Source organism: Epinephelus lanceolatus, chromosome 11 (assembly GCF_041903045.1).
Source record: "Epinephelus lanceolatus isolate andai-2023 chromosome 11, ASM4190304v1, whole genome shotgun sequence".
Taxonomy (NCBI): Eukaryota; Metazoa; Chordata; class Actinopteri; order Perciformes; family Serranidae; genus Epinephelus; species Epinephelus lanceolatus.
Window position 1 is genome coordinate 31,334,234 of NC_135744.1, and position 16,876 is coordinate 31,351,109.

The window sequence follows — 16,876 nt, forward strand, 5'->3', positions numbered from 1 at the left end:
AGAGGTTTGATGTGAAAGGCTGTCAAAACTTGTGACACTTTGAGGTGCCAAAGTCACTGCGGTGTCATTTGATGAAAAAAGGTTGACGATGTAGCTGACAGATGATGAAATATAACTGTATTAAATTCATAATTTCCCTATAGGCTACTTAAAGTGTAATTGAAGTAATCTAAATTGTGTTGGAGCTTAATATATCAGTGTAACCACCATTATTAGATACACAAATGATAAATACTTCTCTGCTCAGGATTAAGACAGAGCTTATAATAGCTTCAGGCCATCAGGATGATGAACTTTGATCTCTGTATATCCTTGGCCCTGTGAGTCCTTTTCACTCTATGCAAAATTGCATTGTATAGTTATGTACATTTTACATTGCATGTACTTAAAAATTGCACCACCCACTGTTATATATATTTTTCTAATTGTTACTTTGGCCTTATTTCAATTATTATAATTCACTGCACATTATTATTCACTGCACACTTTTAGCACAGCCTGAAGAGAAGGCTGCCCTGCATTTCCCTCCTAACTTAGTCTACTGTTTGTGAATGCTACTTTTTTTAATAACACTGAGCTAACTGAGGTAATTGATATATCTGATATTTAATCTTATAGAAATGAAACAATACATCACTTTTAACCAGCATGTAATAAGGCTAGATGAGTAAGTTCACTTGGAGAAACATTGTGCATTAATCCAACTTCCACTTTCTCTTCATGTCTTTTTTTCTGTCTCTCTCAACAAGCAGCTTTATCATTGGCACTGCTGCACTCAGGCTTATCGTTACTCGGCTTTTGACCAGGAAAAACTGTTGAAGTCCAAAATATTTAAATCTCTCCACAAACGCTGTCAAAACAGGGTATTTATCTGCAAATATGAAGGCCTAACACTGTGTCCTAACAGTAAGCAAGCGTCTCCCTGTCCACACTGAATCCTTAAAAAATGCACTCCTGTAAAGTCATGTAAACAAACCATATAAGTTATCAGCTGTGCACTCAGGCCATAACCACTTAAAGGATGGGTAAGTGCTTCCTGTCTTTCTACGTTTGTACGTTTTAAATCAGAAAATACACATTTTAAATTGTGATATTTACTGGAAATGAGAAAAAACATAGTCAGCAAGTAGCCTAAGACCAGAAACTTTCAGCTCCAGGTTTGTGGTTCGGGTTCAGTTCACTGATTAATGCCTATATGTTTAGGGCTCAGGCAGGGCGGATTGGCTCTGATAACTGGCTTTTAAATAACCCTGACCAGAGCATCACTATGCTACACTACACTACCTGGTTTTTGTTTTGTTTTTCTTTGCTGTAGTAGAAGATCCGCATCTTTTGGCAGTGGGAGGACATTTTCCTTGATGGCTTTCTACCAGAAAGGGACCTCACGGTTAAGGCCAGAAAAAAAATCGTGGTTGGGGTAAGAATAAATACATTTCTACCAGAAATGGCTTCTGTAGAGAAAGCCTACAAGCAAAACTTTCCCCATCTGCCATGTTTTGGTCAAGCTCAAAGAAAGTACCTCAAGGGAATCACATTTCCTTCTTTAAAAAATTATTAAATGTGTCAATTTTGGCTAAATCAGCGTGTACGTGCTAAAAATTTAAATTGATTTAAAAACTTCTACTTAAGATAGATCGATAGAAAGAACTTTATTCATCCCCAAAGGGATATTCAACTGTCCAGTGGCTCATAAAAAACAACAACACACTTCCCCTCATCAACAATAATACAGTGGTATTAAAATAGACATAAAATAGTGCATAAATAGAAATGAGAGAGAATATATTTACACTGACTATATGTTCTTCTATTTAGTTTTCACAGCCGTTTTCAGGGTTTTACTTTGAAAATTGTAAGCGGAAATACTTTTCACTCCTTCCGGCTGGTCCCATGAGTGCTGCGGCTGTCTCCAATTTAGCAAAACTTCCGGCATTTTAACCACTAAGTAACTCTTTCTCGCTGTGTATTTTATCCGACCAGTTACAGTGGTGCACTGTATGACAGCGACTTATTATTTTTTGTATATCAACGTTAATATCTTCCGCTCTGTTACCGAAACTAACTTCTCCGGCTAGCGCAAGCTAACGGTAAGTTAGCTAAGCTAACCTCGTCATGGCTCCTCTCCGGCTCCTGTGCATTCACGGTTACCGTCAGAACGGCAGCTCGTTCCGGGAGAAGACCGGAGCTCTGCGGAAGCTGCTGAAGAAACAAGTGGAGCTCGTCTATGTGAGCGCACCGCACAGTGTGCAGCAGGCCAGGAGTGAAGGTGGGTCATCCTCTAGTTTCATCTGCCTCCACCCAAAACATGCTGTAAGATAGGTGTGAGTAGAAAGTTTTCAGGTGAACATAACAAGCTTACTGTCATAGTGTAGATTGTTTATATTGACACAGTTATATATAATGCAAATTAGTACTAATTATAATAATGATAATAGTGCAAAACGTTAGGCCTAGCTAAAATTAAAAACAAACATTTGAATGAATGCAGCAAGTTTAATAAAGTTTGCAAGATAAGTGACATTTGTTTTATTATGATATTACTTCTTTAATTCCATAGTGTTTTTGAATTTATCCTCTATAAAACTTAGGAAAAAAACTATATTGAATTCATCACCTGTCACACACAATGTAGGCTATATGGTCTTGGTAATAATTTCTTTTTGTCTGTATGTTTGTTTGTTTTGATTAAAACTGCAGGTGAAATGGCTTGTTTTTGTCTTAATTGGTCAACCTCAATAATTAATGATATATAGTTGCCACTTTTTCACATTTTAAAACACGTAGAGCCAAATTCCTTCAGAAATATTAAGAATACAGAATAACAAATACAGAATTAGGTAAATGTTAACCTATTTTTATACATGTTTGTATGTAATTCCTAATGTAAAGATTAATTTTCAGGATGAAGAAACTTTTGGTCCACCTGTCTGCAGTGCCTCCCTTTGAATTAGATATAATAGAACACAGTAGAATAACCATTTATCTTTTCTGTCCTTTCCAAAGCTCAAGAGAAGGAAAACGGTTCAGATCCTGGACCTGGAGGAGATGAGGACCCCAGGGGTTGGTGGTTTTCTGACATCCACGCTCGGAGCTTCAGCGCTCAGCAGCAGTGTGAGGAAAGCCTGGGGCTCGACGACAGCGTGGCGGCTGTGAGAGAAGCTGTAAAGGTCCAAGGTCCGTTCGACGGCATCCTGGGCTTTAGTCAGGGAGCAGCTTTAGTGGCCATGTTGTGCTCACTTCAAGAGCAAAAACTGGAGCCAGAGTTCAGCTTCCGCTTTGCCATCCTTGTTGCTGGTTTCCGCAGCGCATGTGAGGAGCACCAGAAATTCTACAACCTCCCTCTCCAGATCCCCTCCCTGCATGTGTTTGGGCTGGAAGACCGAGTCATCCCTGACAACATGAGCAGGGAGCTCCTCCCCTCCTTCCAAGACCCTCACGTCCTGACACATCCTGGTGGCCATTTTGTTCCTGCCGCATCTGCTCACAGACAAACCTACCAGGACTTTCTCAAGAGGTTCCAGTGAGGAACGAAAGTCACAGAAACTCAGGTGCTAAATAAGTGAAGAGCTGTGAATAAGACTCAAACACTTATATATGGCCAAAGAATGTTTCTTATTTAATGTTCAGAAAAATGTTGTGATACCATAATTGATTCCAGAGGGACTTTGGGTAAAAATACCAAGTTATGAGTCATGACCTCTGTTCTCTGCGAGCTGTATTTTATCTGTGATCTGATCCATCCAGAACAGAACAACGACTGCTGTCCTTCTCAGGGAAGATGTTTTCTAACAGACAATAAATTAATGAACTAATTAAGTGACTATTGTTTATTTAATCTATTCTGGTCTCTGTTTCTTTTGTGAGCTGTGTTATATATATTTTAATTTATCAAAGCACAAGACAAGTGAAACTAATAACATTCATGATGGCTTTGTTCCGGTGAAGTGGTAGTAATTATACCTGTGCTTTTCCCTGCGTCAGAAGTGTTCTGAAAAAGACAAATATAAACCAAATTACAGCAGTGCGTTAAAGCCCTCTGATTCCAGTCAGACAGGGCGTTTCGGATGCTGTAAGACGATCCAACAAGCACTTCGTCTGAAGTTTACTGATGTCTTTAACCATGTCAGCAGATGGGAACAATCATGGGATTTTCGTAATTTGTTTGGGAACTAGAGGAATATCAGGAAATTAGTAAAATGACAAATTTTACAGGAATAAGCGTGAACATATTTTCCCATTTTTTTCCCCCTGCAGTAATCTCAATAGCAAAAGCTGGAGAGGACTGACATTTTTAGGTTCTGGGAACACTCTGCCATGATTGTGGAAAATTATGACAAGAATTTTACATCCGAGCCACAGTGGAAACCTTGATTTAATACGTTTGAGTAATATTTTGCATAACACAGCTTTGCACACTTTGCTTTACTTGGGTAGAACTGTGACAGCTGTGTAACAATGGAAGCTTATACTGAGCATAGGTACTGAAACGTGTTTGCCACAGAGTTTAAACAGATGAGGACGAACAATTGTTGGACTTGTCTTTACACTTCATTATGTGGTTACTGAGTCATTTTCACCTAGTATCAGATGTGAGGAGTAATAAAAAGCAGCTATGCCATCTAGAGGCTTTGCATCTCAATGATTGGTTTAGATTTTTTTCTGTATAGGATGCATGGAGGTGTTTCCTCATGTGGGAGTCATATAGACAGGTTTATACACACGCTCAAATGTGCAAAGTTCAAGGACATGTTGTTCTTTTATAGCCGAAGCATGTGCACGTCAGCATGCACTCGTACGATTATTTCCAGATGTGTGCTCTCTCTTTCTCCTCTCTACCTCTTTCCCTCCCTCCTCTCCTTTTGCTTTCATCTCCCACCGGCCTCTACCTCACTTGAAACTCAACATCCTCCTCCCTTCCACATCCTGTGTGTCGCCAGCTTTGGGTGCAACATACTCTGTTACATGTCTGCTGCATTTATTATAACATGCACGAAAATAGTTGTTTCAAAATCCACTCGTGATCTGAAAACTACAGACAACTGTTGTGAGTGGTTGTTTGCCTTGCTGAGATGAAATTCCACGGTAACATCAACTTCCTCTCTTGAAAACTCTCACTCTCTTAATCCGCCTTAATGTCTAAAACATGTCACCTGTTTTAACATCTCATGTGCCGCCACTGTCGCTCACACACACACACACACACACACACACACACACACACTATATCATGGCTACGTGGTCTCCTTTCCCCATCACAGCCCTCATATCCATTGTCTCCTGTGCTCCCCTGTGGCCCTTGTGTCCCTCCAAGACCTAACAACACACACTCATACACATGGTTTTGATAACAAGTAGAGACGAACGGAGAGAGTGAGTGAGCCGAGGGAAACAGTAAAAGAAAAACACAGAGGGTCACTCTTGCCAGTAAGTTTTACAACAGAGCCGTGACTCCCTTCTCAGGAATCCGTTCCCCCTGTTGCACAACAACCGGGAAATAATGGAATGAGAGACAGAGACAGATGAGGGTGGAGTTATCCTCCCTCCCCCGTCTCTCTGCCTCCCCCTCCCCCTCTCCCTCTCCCTCTCCCTCTCCCACTCTGCCTCTCTCCGGCTGCTGCGGTTAAAAAGGGAGAGTAAGGGCACATTCAAGTTTTTCGCAGGGCGATTGAAGGATCACTTTTTCCCTCTTCCCCCGGTGGAGTATGGGGGATGGAGCAGGGGGCAGAGGGGTGTGTCACAGCACAGATGGGCTCTATTTTGATTATGGAGCGTTTGTTGTTATGGGAGACGGAAGGAGAGGAGGGGCCGAGTGGTGAGCGTGTCTATATAAGACTTGCTCTTAAACTCCAAAGAGCCTGGTCATCCCAGGGCCCACGCTCGTCCAGACTCTGACAAAGTTGACCAACTCTGCCTTGTTACTACAACCACTGCTGACAGCTCCCACTGGAATAATCTCTGATACTCCCCAGAGGACTTGAGATTGAATCACCTGGCCTACAACTTTTGGATTTACATGCCTTTTTTTTGCAATCTACAATATTGTGATCCCAACAAAGAGAAGATGTTGAAGACAGAGGGACTGTTGTTTTTAACCTGATATTTCACACCTCTATGAAAATGTCATTCACGCATGTGTGCATGCGCTTGCACCGTTAAATTGGTATGCTGGTGCAGATGGATGTGATGTAACGTTATGTTGGAGGGTTTCCAGAGGTATGGCCTGTGTCCAGCACCACATGGGATTTAGCCATGCCTCTCCGCTTCCTGTGTTTGTCTCCGTGTGTGTGTGTGTGTGTGTGTGGGTTGGTGTGTTTGTCTGGGACGACGTGTGCGCCTGCATAGTTTGCATAGAAAAGGAAAGTAACCTCGTGATGTGATGTGAGAGCTGGTTAGATATGCAGCGTGTTTGACGTGTGTGTGATGTGTGTTGACATATGAAAGAGGGAAACAGTGGGAGTATATTTATAGTTGTCAGTCGGACTGCTATATTAAGAACAGAAAAGGCAGGGAAAGTCAGTACATGTCAGCTAATGACATGAAATTACACGCTGAAGAAATCTATGCTGCAGTGTGAGAGTGATATCCAGGCCCAAACAGCGGGCAGAGGGTGTTTATGTGTGTGTGTGTGTGCGTGCGTGCGTGCGTGTGTGCGTGCGTGCGTGCGTGGGTGTGCATCTGCATATTTTTTTTCTCCTCCATATGGGTGTGATTTGGTCATTTGTTATTCCATGCTTGCATACTCACACACTTCTGGTTTTCCTCTGCTTTGTGGTTTTCTTGTTTGTGTGGACAAAATGTACTTTGGCGAGGGCCAGAACTTGTCTGGTTGTTGTCTTCGCCCTGTCATCAAGCCCAGCGTTCTCTCAATCTGTCGCTCTCGCTGATTTCAGACATGCGACATATTGGATGGTCCTGTCACCAGGCAAAACGTACTCGTCGCAGATTTGATCCCCTGTCTGTGATTGACCTTTTGACCTGTTCTTCCTGGGTGTGTCTGGTTACAACTCGAGCGCCAGATGTCATTACATTCAGAGGCAGTGTCGATTCTTGACTGAGGAGGTACAGAGGTGAACTGAGGACACAGCTGAAGTTAGGGCAGCGGCCGTTTGATGTATGATGTCATCTGCAGTCGTTTGCCCGCTTGTGTGCTTTACTGGACTGTTTTAGAGGCCGTGGCTGGGCCCTGGCGAGGACAGCTGTGGTTTGGCTGTCCTCGGAGGTGCCTAACTGACACTACTGGGGTAAATATTAGTCATCGTGACTATGGAGGAGGACTGTGGTAGAGTCTGGATAAGACAGAGAGAGAAAGGGAGAAACAGAGAGAGGCATGTCTTGGCTCACGCAACCCCCCCCCAAAAAAAGTGAACACTGTTGCACAATCTTGTTTGGCTTCTGAAAATTATTAAAAGGTCTGAAGGATGAAAAAGGGACATTACAACAAGAGCCTTCGCCGTGCTCGTGTAGCTCGGTGATATTTGTAGAGAATGCAGACTAAAGAAACTAAACAGAACAATAACAGTTGAGTAGCTGCTGAAGTAATGTTCATAATAACAGCCATAAAACCCTGATGGGTGCTAAGTTACACCAGACTGTCTCAGCCCTGCACTGGAACATAACGGGGGATAACTTGAACTGTAGACACGGTTTAATACTGATGTTCATTTAGTATGAAAGGTTTATAGGTTTCGTCATTTATAATGATTACACATGAATTAATTTTGAGCCGTGCTGTCATATAGAAACCATTTTCAGATTTACAAGATTTAAAAATCTGAGGCAATGATAAACAGTGGATCCTTACAGTGGTTCATCAAGTGTGTGTGTATGTGTGTGTGTGTGTGTGTGTGTGTGTGTGTGTGTGTGTCAGATAACTTAACTTCTCGGCCCTGAACAGTAAGAGTTTATGTGCTGTTGTTTATCTGTCAGCACATGAGCTTTTACGGTGCAGGGAGGCAGAGGACAAACAACTGATCATCCATCTTTCTTCTTCATGTCCTTTAATTTCTTCTTTTCTTTTCTCTTCGCTTCTTTTCTTGTCCTTTCTTTTCTTCAGTCAGTCAGCACTCAGCAAATATGTTACCATTTTAAATGACAAAGAAAATGACGCATGGCAGAAATGTTACGGCCAAGGATGCAGTGAAGAGTAAAATACTATTTTCTCAAAAAACTTGAAATTAAAATGAAAATTTTTAATAAGTTTGCTTTGTAGTAAGTAGCGACAGCGCTGTGCGTCATATGATTGTGTCATGATCTTAAAATTAATTTCCGTTTGTGCAGCCGTACTCTTTATGCTCACTGATGCTGACTGACAACATCTCGCCTCAAATTGCTCAGCATTTTTTCTTATATATTTAATTTTTTTAGCTTATTTTATTTCAAACTTTGAAGAACTCTGACTGTCTAGACTGTCTGAAAGTTTGGACAGCTGCCACATATGACTTGAATGAGAGATCCACTGGATTCTGGAGTCACTCAAACAGCAGTCGTCTTGTTTTAACCAACTTCTCTCCTCAGACCATAAATAACACCACCATCTGTCACATCACTTACAAACTGTGAAAACTGAACACATGCTCAGTGGGACACTGAGAGGCAGCTACGTTAGCAAGTAAACACCGGCAAATGTTTTTAATTTTTATTTTATTTGATTATATCAGGCACATGTGTCGGTCCAACATGTTCCAGCATGGGAAAAGTTGCTGTTACAAGCAGACAACACAGACTGACCTGTAGAGGGCAGAGTGACTCTGAGTATTACAGAGAGGTGCTTGAGGAAGAGTGGGCCAAGGAGTGGAGCTTTTTTAGTGTGTGTGTTTGTTGTGAGCATACCGTAAGTCTGCACGTGTGCATGCATACATGTGGGTTAGCCTATCCGTGTAGGGTCCCAGTGTGTGGTGTGTGTCTGCCTGCAGGTTACAGCGCTGCCTACTGGGAACTCCTGGCTGTGCTGCTTTGAAGTGAGGCTGCTCTTGTCTGATAAACAGAGAGGGGAACAGGTGTCGGAGCTGGCTGACTCATCCGTTCAGCATGCTCTTTGCATTCATTATTGTACTCAGTGATCAAGCCGTAAAGAAACACACTGAACCCAATAAAGTAAAAGTGAAAAGCAAAATGTGTCCATCTGTGTTGTTGCATGCTTTATTGTTAAACTGTATTTAGTGTATCAGGTATGTGATATTATAGAATCACAGCCATTTTTGGCATCTTATCAAAGTAAATGTGCAGCCATGAAGAAGTCTGACAACTCTGCAGCCTTACACAGCAGTGAACATGGATGAGTGAGTGACCTCTGACCTACTTTCTAAATGAGAGATTAATTAGCAGCTTCAACTTAACTTCTTTATTTCCCTTTTCTTTCCCGATGTCACCTGCCCCTAACGACCATGGCTGTAGACTGTTACCATGGTGCTGTTGCTAGAGTAACAATCTAAAGCCACGGTCGCCATGGAGACAGCAGGGTGGAGGAGGAGGAGCCGGAGTTGGCATGGTAACTGGAAACTGCGAGGTCTTCATTGGTTTGAGCGTGGATATTACGCACTTACATGGTGTAGGACTCCCCCAATGCAAGCCCACACAGGTTTCCTTTCAGAGCAGGAGCAAAGAGACAGACCAGGAGAGACATCTCAGATGTACACAGTGTACTGAACAGTATCTCCATGCTGCTTTTTTCTTCTTCTTCTTCTTCTTCCTTTTAGGTTTGCATCACAACGGCACAGCCTTTACACGTCCCTGTAGTCTTCAATGTGATGTTTGGTGCATTGCCAGGCTTCAGTAGCCATGACTGTAGACTGTTACTGTACTGTGACACTGTATAAGCAGTAAGCAGTCTAAAGCCAAGGTGCTGATGCTCTGGCCAAGTTAGGAGGGCGGAGAGGCGATGGTAAGGAGGGCAAACACTCCCCTGGTGGAAACCTGCATCAGCAAAAAACAGAGGAGAGGATATTGGTATAACATTACAGGAATCAAACCTGACACAGTTCCGAAGAGGTGGATGCTGATCAATACAGTCCAGGGGCATCCCAGTGACCTAGATAGTAATCATGGGGAAGATTACAGTGAGTAGATAAGATGCTGGAAACTACTACTGCTTAAACCATAGTGGTAGTTTCGTTTTTAGTCGTGTGGTGGTAGCAGCATCTCTGCATCTTAATTGGTCACTCTGTGCAGTTCATCTAAAACAACATGTTGCTGACTTAAACTTAAGGTGAAGACTATTCCCAAATTAATGATCTAAACAGGTGTAAAATGTAAACCAATCAATCTTTTGAAACAGTACAAAGTGTCCAGTTGGCAATCCTGTAATATTTGAAGCTATAGGGATACAGGGATTCTCAATTTTTACTATGTAGTCAGGGGCTGATTTACTGTGTTGTATTCATTTATTCTTATACATACGATACCATTATTTAAACCAATGTTTTAACAACTGAGTAGGCCATCTGATACACTATACTACTACTACGACTAATACTACTGTATAAATGTGTGCTTCTTCAACCAACCAACAAATTAAGCAATCAGTGAATCACCTAAACAAACCAATCGAGCAAAGGTTAAAAATATTTATGTCAGAACTTGTAATAAAACTAATAAAATGTCAGCACGTATTCTCAGTCATCCAGCTGAACGTCAGAGCCAAAAACTTTGTAAACACGCATCTATAAAACTATTGGCAAGAATGGCATTATCCACCCACCGTTTTTCCTCTCTCTGACCTAGTTAGAGTTTATGTGTATGCAAGTGTGTGTGAGATGGAGTGAAAGAGCACAGAGCGAGTGAAGCAGGGGGACAACAAGAGAGGAAGAGGAGGAGGAGAGACAGAGAGCTTGTAAAGAGTTTGATGAATATTGTCCAATAGGATCTCCAAATAATTCTCCAAAAGGAGAACAGAAACTTTTTCAAGTAATCCCCCAGCAGTGTAAATCAGTGACCTTCCATCAGGTTGGGAATATGTTGAATATTTGGATGATTATTGCACTGTTGATTAAGAATTTTAGAATCACACCAACCAATATTGTCTTCATCACCCCCAAAATCCCTTCAGTTGTTGTCTTTTTGGCCCTTAAACGTGGAGATGTACCTGATTAGATCTGCTCAGGAGACTTATCTCTACTCAGTGACTTACTGGCCTTGACTTGATCATGGTACAGTATACCAAAGAGGACTGACACCAGACCAGCACTCTCTGTATGAGTAGGAAGCCATCAGTTTCCACTTTATGTAGGTTATCAAAAGCAGACAAACGACCGAATATTATTTCTTCCTATACGCATAAGTGGGGGTTAATGAGGGTGTCTCTGCAACAGGTTCCCTTCCATCTGTGTTTCAGCACCGCGGCGGTGGGACAGCGACACAGGGCGCTGAGGCTCGGCGCTGTCCGCGGTGCTGAAGTGGCCGACGCTGACAGCAGAGAGGCGACTTACAGCAGATTATAAAGCCTCAAATAGTCGTGTGTATTCAACCTATAATGATATATGAATATATTGAAATGTAACTCTCAACATCTGTCTCCCATCACGCCCTAGTTTCTCCCACTTCCCCGTGTCTGAGCTGGACCACGGGCTCTGTAGTCTCTCAATACCGAATAGATGCTGGTCAGGTGACGAGCACCGTCACGCGTCTCACTGCTCGACAAGTCACATGCCCGAGGGTACGGGCATATGACGTCACGCCGCGAGCAAACCAATCGGCTCTCGTCCCATTCGGCAGCCTGGCTTATCAGAGCGCGTGGGCAGTGGCTTGGTCTGGCTGGGTTTCCATGGCACCGGGGAGAAACTGCTTGACTTGACGAGCGTGCGGATCCTCCATTGAAATTACGCACGGAGTCATAAAGAGTGAGCCGTGAGGTTGAGCATGGACTTGGGTGGATCTTCACTCTTGCCTTTGTATTTTACTTTTAAGAAATAATAAAATAAGATGAAATAAAATAAACTCTCACAGAAGATACCTCAAAGATCCTTTAACTCCTCAAGATTTTAGCTTTAGATTGTTGCACCATAGTAAGATCAAATCTAATGATGAAAAAGGTTTCAATTATGAATTTCTCTGGTAATATTCTGTCATAACAGTTGTTAAATCTATTCTTACCTCCACATATGCTGTTATAATATCACAATATTTCAGGCTCTGCTCTCCAAGTCCATGATTAACATCGTCTGATCAAAGTCAGTGCAACAGTAGCCACAACAACTAGTTGTGAATGAACAAGGGGTTTCATTGACTCGCTCCACCCACTCCTCCCTCGTGTTTTCCACGCACGAGCCTCTCACATTGCGCATTCACGCCCCCGCACGCCAGAGGATCACACTGCAGTGTGCGCGTGCGTGCTTGCGTGCGCGCTATGCCTTTAAAAGGGTTATAGTAGGTGACTGCGTATCATCTGCAAAGTGCGCAAGAATGACGCAGGGCTGACTTCACTGGCTGACGACGTCACAGAATTGAGACTGAGAGGAAAAAAAAATAAGTTAAAGGAAACGCCGACCGGAAGTGCACGGAGGAGGGAGGGGGAGAAGCGGGGGGAGGATGGGGGAGGCGGAGGCGGAGGCGAGGAGTGTGCCGCCACACCGGAAGAAAGTGATGGCTATAATGTCATCACTATCGCCGGAAACCTCCCGGTGCCACGCGCTCCCGAGTATGTGGAGGGGTTGGTGAGGAACACTCCCCCGCCTCCACACACCCCTCACTCCCCCTTCTAACACGCGCGCGCTCGTTACAGAAACCAGCGTACACACACACTGGGGGCACAGGAGACTTGCGTGCGCCTCTGTGTCTGTGCACGTGTCAGTGTACATTGCACGGTGGCATCTGCACATAGACATCACCGGATAACCTACAGATGATGCAGAGCTGCCTGGATCCGACTGAAACTACCTGTTTAATCTTTGCAACCTGTGTGACAGGTGGAAACTAATAACCAACATATATGGTGGATTTAAAGAAATATGTATACAAATGTATTTGTGCCGTGCGTAATTGGAACAAATTGTCTCCATCAACTCTGACAGAAAACAACATGACAAATGCGATTTCAAAAAAATGCCCGCAGTTGTGTCTTTTCTGAGATTCTCTTTTTTTCAGGTTGCAGGCTGAATGCTGCCCACATGGGAGAGAAAATGAGTCACACTGCAGCAACTTCCAACCGGAGAGTGAAGATGAGAATAGTGTCAGTCAAAGCAGACTATGGAGCTTTTTAAGGGGATGGCCCGTCCAATACACCCTCTCCCTATGGTTGCACTTCACCCATATCAGAGGTGATTTTGTTTTTTCTTTCCAGGATTCGGATAAAGTGGCACAACATCTTCCCTGTAGAAATGGAAATCTCACTTACCTCAGTCAAAGTTCTCTGTGTGGACACGGCTGCGGCTCCTTGCTGTAGAAATATGTCTGTGTCTCTAAACTCGCTGTCTTCACCAACATGAAACTGTCAGCGCAAGATCTGTGCCACGCTGTCTTTTCGCGCACAGACGCTTGTCGTCCCTCTTCTCCAAAGTCGCTTCCCATACAGACCGGGCTCTCCCATCAACTGTAGGCTTTTTATAGAGATCCCGTAGTAACTAGTAGAGGGAACGGGGGAGGGAGGGAAGAGGGAGGGAGGAGGCGAGGGGGAGGAAGGGGGAGAGGGAGAGCTCATTCAAAGATTCACCTACACATGTACGTGCGTATCCCACGTCATTGAACGGAGTGCAGCTATTTATAAAGGGGAGGAAAAGTATAGCCTGAATCACTGTGCAGTTCTTTAAAAAGGAGGATGAAAATAGCATGTTTGTTGTGTATGTCACTCTTTGCAATGAGATGTCAAATATTAAAAGCTCTTGCGAGAGAATTCATGTGATATACAGACATTTGGAGTCTCCGAGGTGCTCATTAGTGAGTTGGATCGTATTTCCCAATCTCCCAGTATTCCTATAACAGCCTATTTATTACATAATTATCTGTCGTTAAATTTCACAGGGGATGCATTTCAGATTGTCACTGTCTTTTTTTGCCAAGAAGACATGCTGTAATTGCTGCTGTCAGAGGATTCAGTTGTTGCCTCGATGATGATATCATGCTCAGTTCAAGAGGATACTTTGATTCATCGATAAATATTATTGTGTATGTTTAAATCAGATCATCCTGAAACCATCTTACAGTTTCAGTTCTCTCTCCTATAGTAGGCTATTAAAAGAGAGCATGTATATGAAAACACTGCCCCTGAAAGCAAACACTCATAATCAAATATGTTAACATTTTGTTTACAAAGCGATCACAGCGATGAGCAAATCGTGATGTTTAAATTAGGCGATGAATCACTGCCGCTGCCTGCTTGGAGTGACTGTTTGCTGCAGTGCACTGATTTTTTTCTTTCTTTTTTTTTTAATTGAAGAGATTTCAGAAATAAAACTTGATTCAAAAATCCAACCCAGATTCCAACATATTTGCAGAGATCTCGGGAGAGATGTGTGACAGGAGTCGTGCGTAAATCCATCCCGATACTGTTGAGCTCACAACACATTCAGGGAAAGATTTGGGGGAGACCCTCGTGCGTAAAGAAGTGTGTCAGACAGACGAAGGCGTTGGCAGTGAGAGTCTCCCGTAAATTAGACGCACTTTGGACGCAGGACTAAAATGTTGTTGTTTTTTTTTAAAGATGTCCTTTAGAGTTTAGGAAGCACAGAGTCACGCCACGCAAGAGTGGAAGTTGAGAGAGAGAAACTTCTGTGGCCCTGCACTCCTCCAAACGCTCGCCAGGTGTGGATTGTGATCTCTCTCTCCTGCACCACCCACCTCCACCTCCACCTCCACACACACGCCTCCTTTATCCAGACATATACTGAATAAATTAGAGATGAAATCCCTCTTACCGGCTATGGGTTTCAAAAGAAAAAGTAAATTATAATCCAACTCTCAATTAAAAGTAAAGTCCATATCAAAGCGCGATCATTTCAAAGGCAGCCGCTGCAGTCTGGAGGGAAAGTTTCTGTCACGCCTCTCCTTTGATACTCTGATTTAAAAATGTCACAGCAGCAAATGTAGAATAAAATATTACCTAAAACTGCTCCAGAGCACGTCCAATGTATTTTAACACCAATGTGTAATTTGAAATATTTTAAAGTGAATACACCCTTTGTGACATTATTAATGTAACTGGCTGAGATGTGAGCATTTCTCAGCTGTAAACATGTGTCAGACAAAACAGCCTTCTTAAAGGGAACATACACCCTCAAATCAAACTCACCAGTTTGTGAATGTAAATGAACTCCTCATTGAAGTAAACTGTGGGGAACACTGTAGTGATGATGTGCTGTTTGAGCTCCTCCTCATTCATCACCACCATCACCACTACTTCTTCCTCTCTCTGTTTCTCAAGGTTAATAAGGTCACTCTCACTGAGCCTCAGCCTCCATCTGTGGAGAGGCTGCCAGGACTCAAGAGGCAAAGAACCCAGAGATTTCTGAGCTTAGTCATTGGTTTTTTAACCTTGAGAACACACATCTGTGCACCAGAGATAACCCTAGAATAGGCAGGGGTTACAGTTTCCCTCTATATACTATCACCTCTTAGCAAGGGTCCAAAGTTCTGAACAGGCCCACCAGGCACAGGTTCAGGCTTCACCTGTAAAATGTCACTCAACATGTACTAACTAGGCAGAGACTTAAAAAGACCACAAAGGGATGCAAAGGAACTGTAAAGAGACACAAAATGGCTACAAAAAGACACAAAATGACCTCAAAGAGACACATTTATTTCAATGGGACACAGTAAGACAACAGAGACACCAAAGTGTTGGTGAAGATTCTCAGTCATCCAGGTCGTGTTAATCTTAGGTGCTATATCGTAGCCAACTGGACTTGCTTTACCCAGTTAGAACTGAGGAAGCCTCTTGGATGACAGGGGAAACGTCTTCAAGAAACTCAAACCAGTTGCCAGTTGCCTACAATATAGCACTTAAGATTGTTTCTTGCCTGTATCTTAAGACAGAAAACATCAAAATACATCACCATCTGTGGATAGATCTTACCATTTCAGGGCGTCATTCTACTTGACAGCTTACATTATGAGCCGTTTGGATATTTCAGACACTTCAGACTGGTTTGAATTGCCACATAAGTGACACACAAAGTACAAGTATTACAATAACATCGTCAAATATACAGAAGTTTATTTAAATATGACCAACTTTTTGACTAACTTTCGAGATAGTCTGATTTTGACCAGCTTAAGCATAAGCCTAGTTTGTTGTAAAGAATATTCAGCATGTCTCTCTGCAAGGACATTCAAATAAATACAAGAAGTTTGTGCTCTAGAGAAAGGATCAGCGCTCAGTGAATCACCTCCTAAGCCCTATGATAAGCTATTATGGCAAGGCTTAACTATACAGACCCGTGAGCAGTGATAACTAGCATGTCTTTGGGGTCATCAGGTGGGAACTTCCTTTCACCAGTGTTTCATCTAGTTGGTCCCACGACACCTCCAGGAGGCTAGACAGTGATCTCTGGCGTCCCAGAGACACTCCCCTAATGCCAGGTCTCACTGCTCCCCACACCAACCCAACAACCTCCTTTACCTTACTTACACATGGCTTTCTCAGCCCAAACAGCACTGCCACCTTCAACAAACCCAGGCTGTGTTTATGTGAGCTCCAGGTGGTGACAGTGCCAATACTGCTTTTCCTAGCACATCTACCATACCCTGTTTCACATGCTAGATATCATAACTCCAATTTAAGCTGAAGTTAAAGGAGATAGAGAAGATAAACTCACAGGCTTTCTCAGCCCAACAATAAACCCAGGCTCCGTTTATGATTATTTGCTTGTATTGATATTTGAAGGATGACGCCATATGAATAGATGTATTAGCCGTTGCCTACTCCACCCATGGCTTTAAAATCTACATT

At 42.9% G+C, this 16,876-nt stretch overlaps 1 protein-coding gene and 1 long non-coding RNA gene across 2 annotated transcripts; one reads left to right on the top strand and one right to left on the bottom strand.

Moving 5' to 3' along the window:
• The first annotated feature begins 1,853 nt into the window (after positions 1-1,853).
• On the top strand, positions 1,854-3,812 carry ovca2 (OVCA2 serine hydrolase domain containing). Its single transcript, XM_033639598.2, has 2 exons — positions 1,854-2,266; positions 3,004-3,812. Exons 1-2 carry the CDS (start codon positions 2,113-2,115, stop codon positions 3,522-3,524), a joined length of 675 nt encoding a protein of 224 aa, XP_033495489.2. The 5' UTR covers positions 1,854-2,112; the 3' UTR covers positions 3,525-3,812.
• A 4,808-nt stretch (positions 3,813-8,620) lies between these two features.
• Positions 8,621-13,487, bottom strand: LOC144464687 (uncharacterized). The gene is made up of 2 exons (XR_013492350.1): positions 13,328-13,487; positions 8,621-9,912 (listed from the first exon to the last, which is right to left on the bottom strand). It is a non-coding gene; the product is annotated as an uncharacterized LOC144464687 (long non-coding RNA).
• Between the last annotated feature and the right edge of the window lie 3,389 nt (positions 13,488-16,876).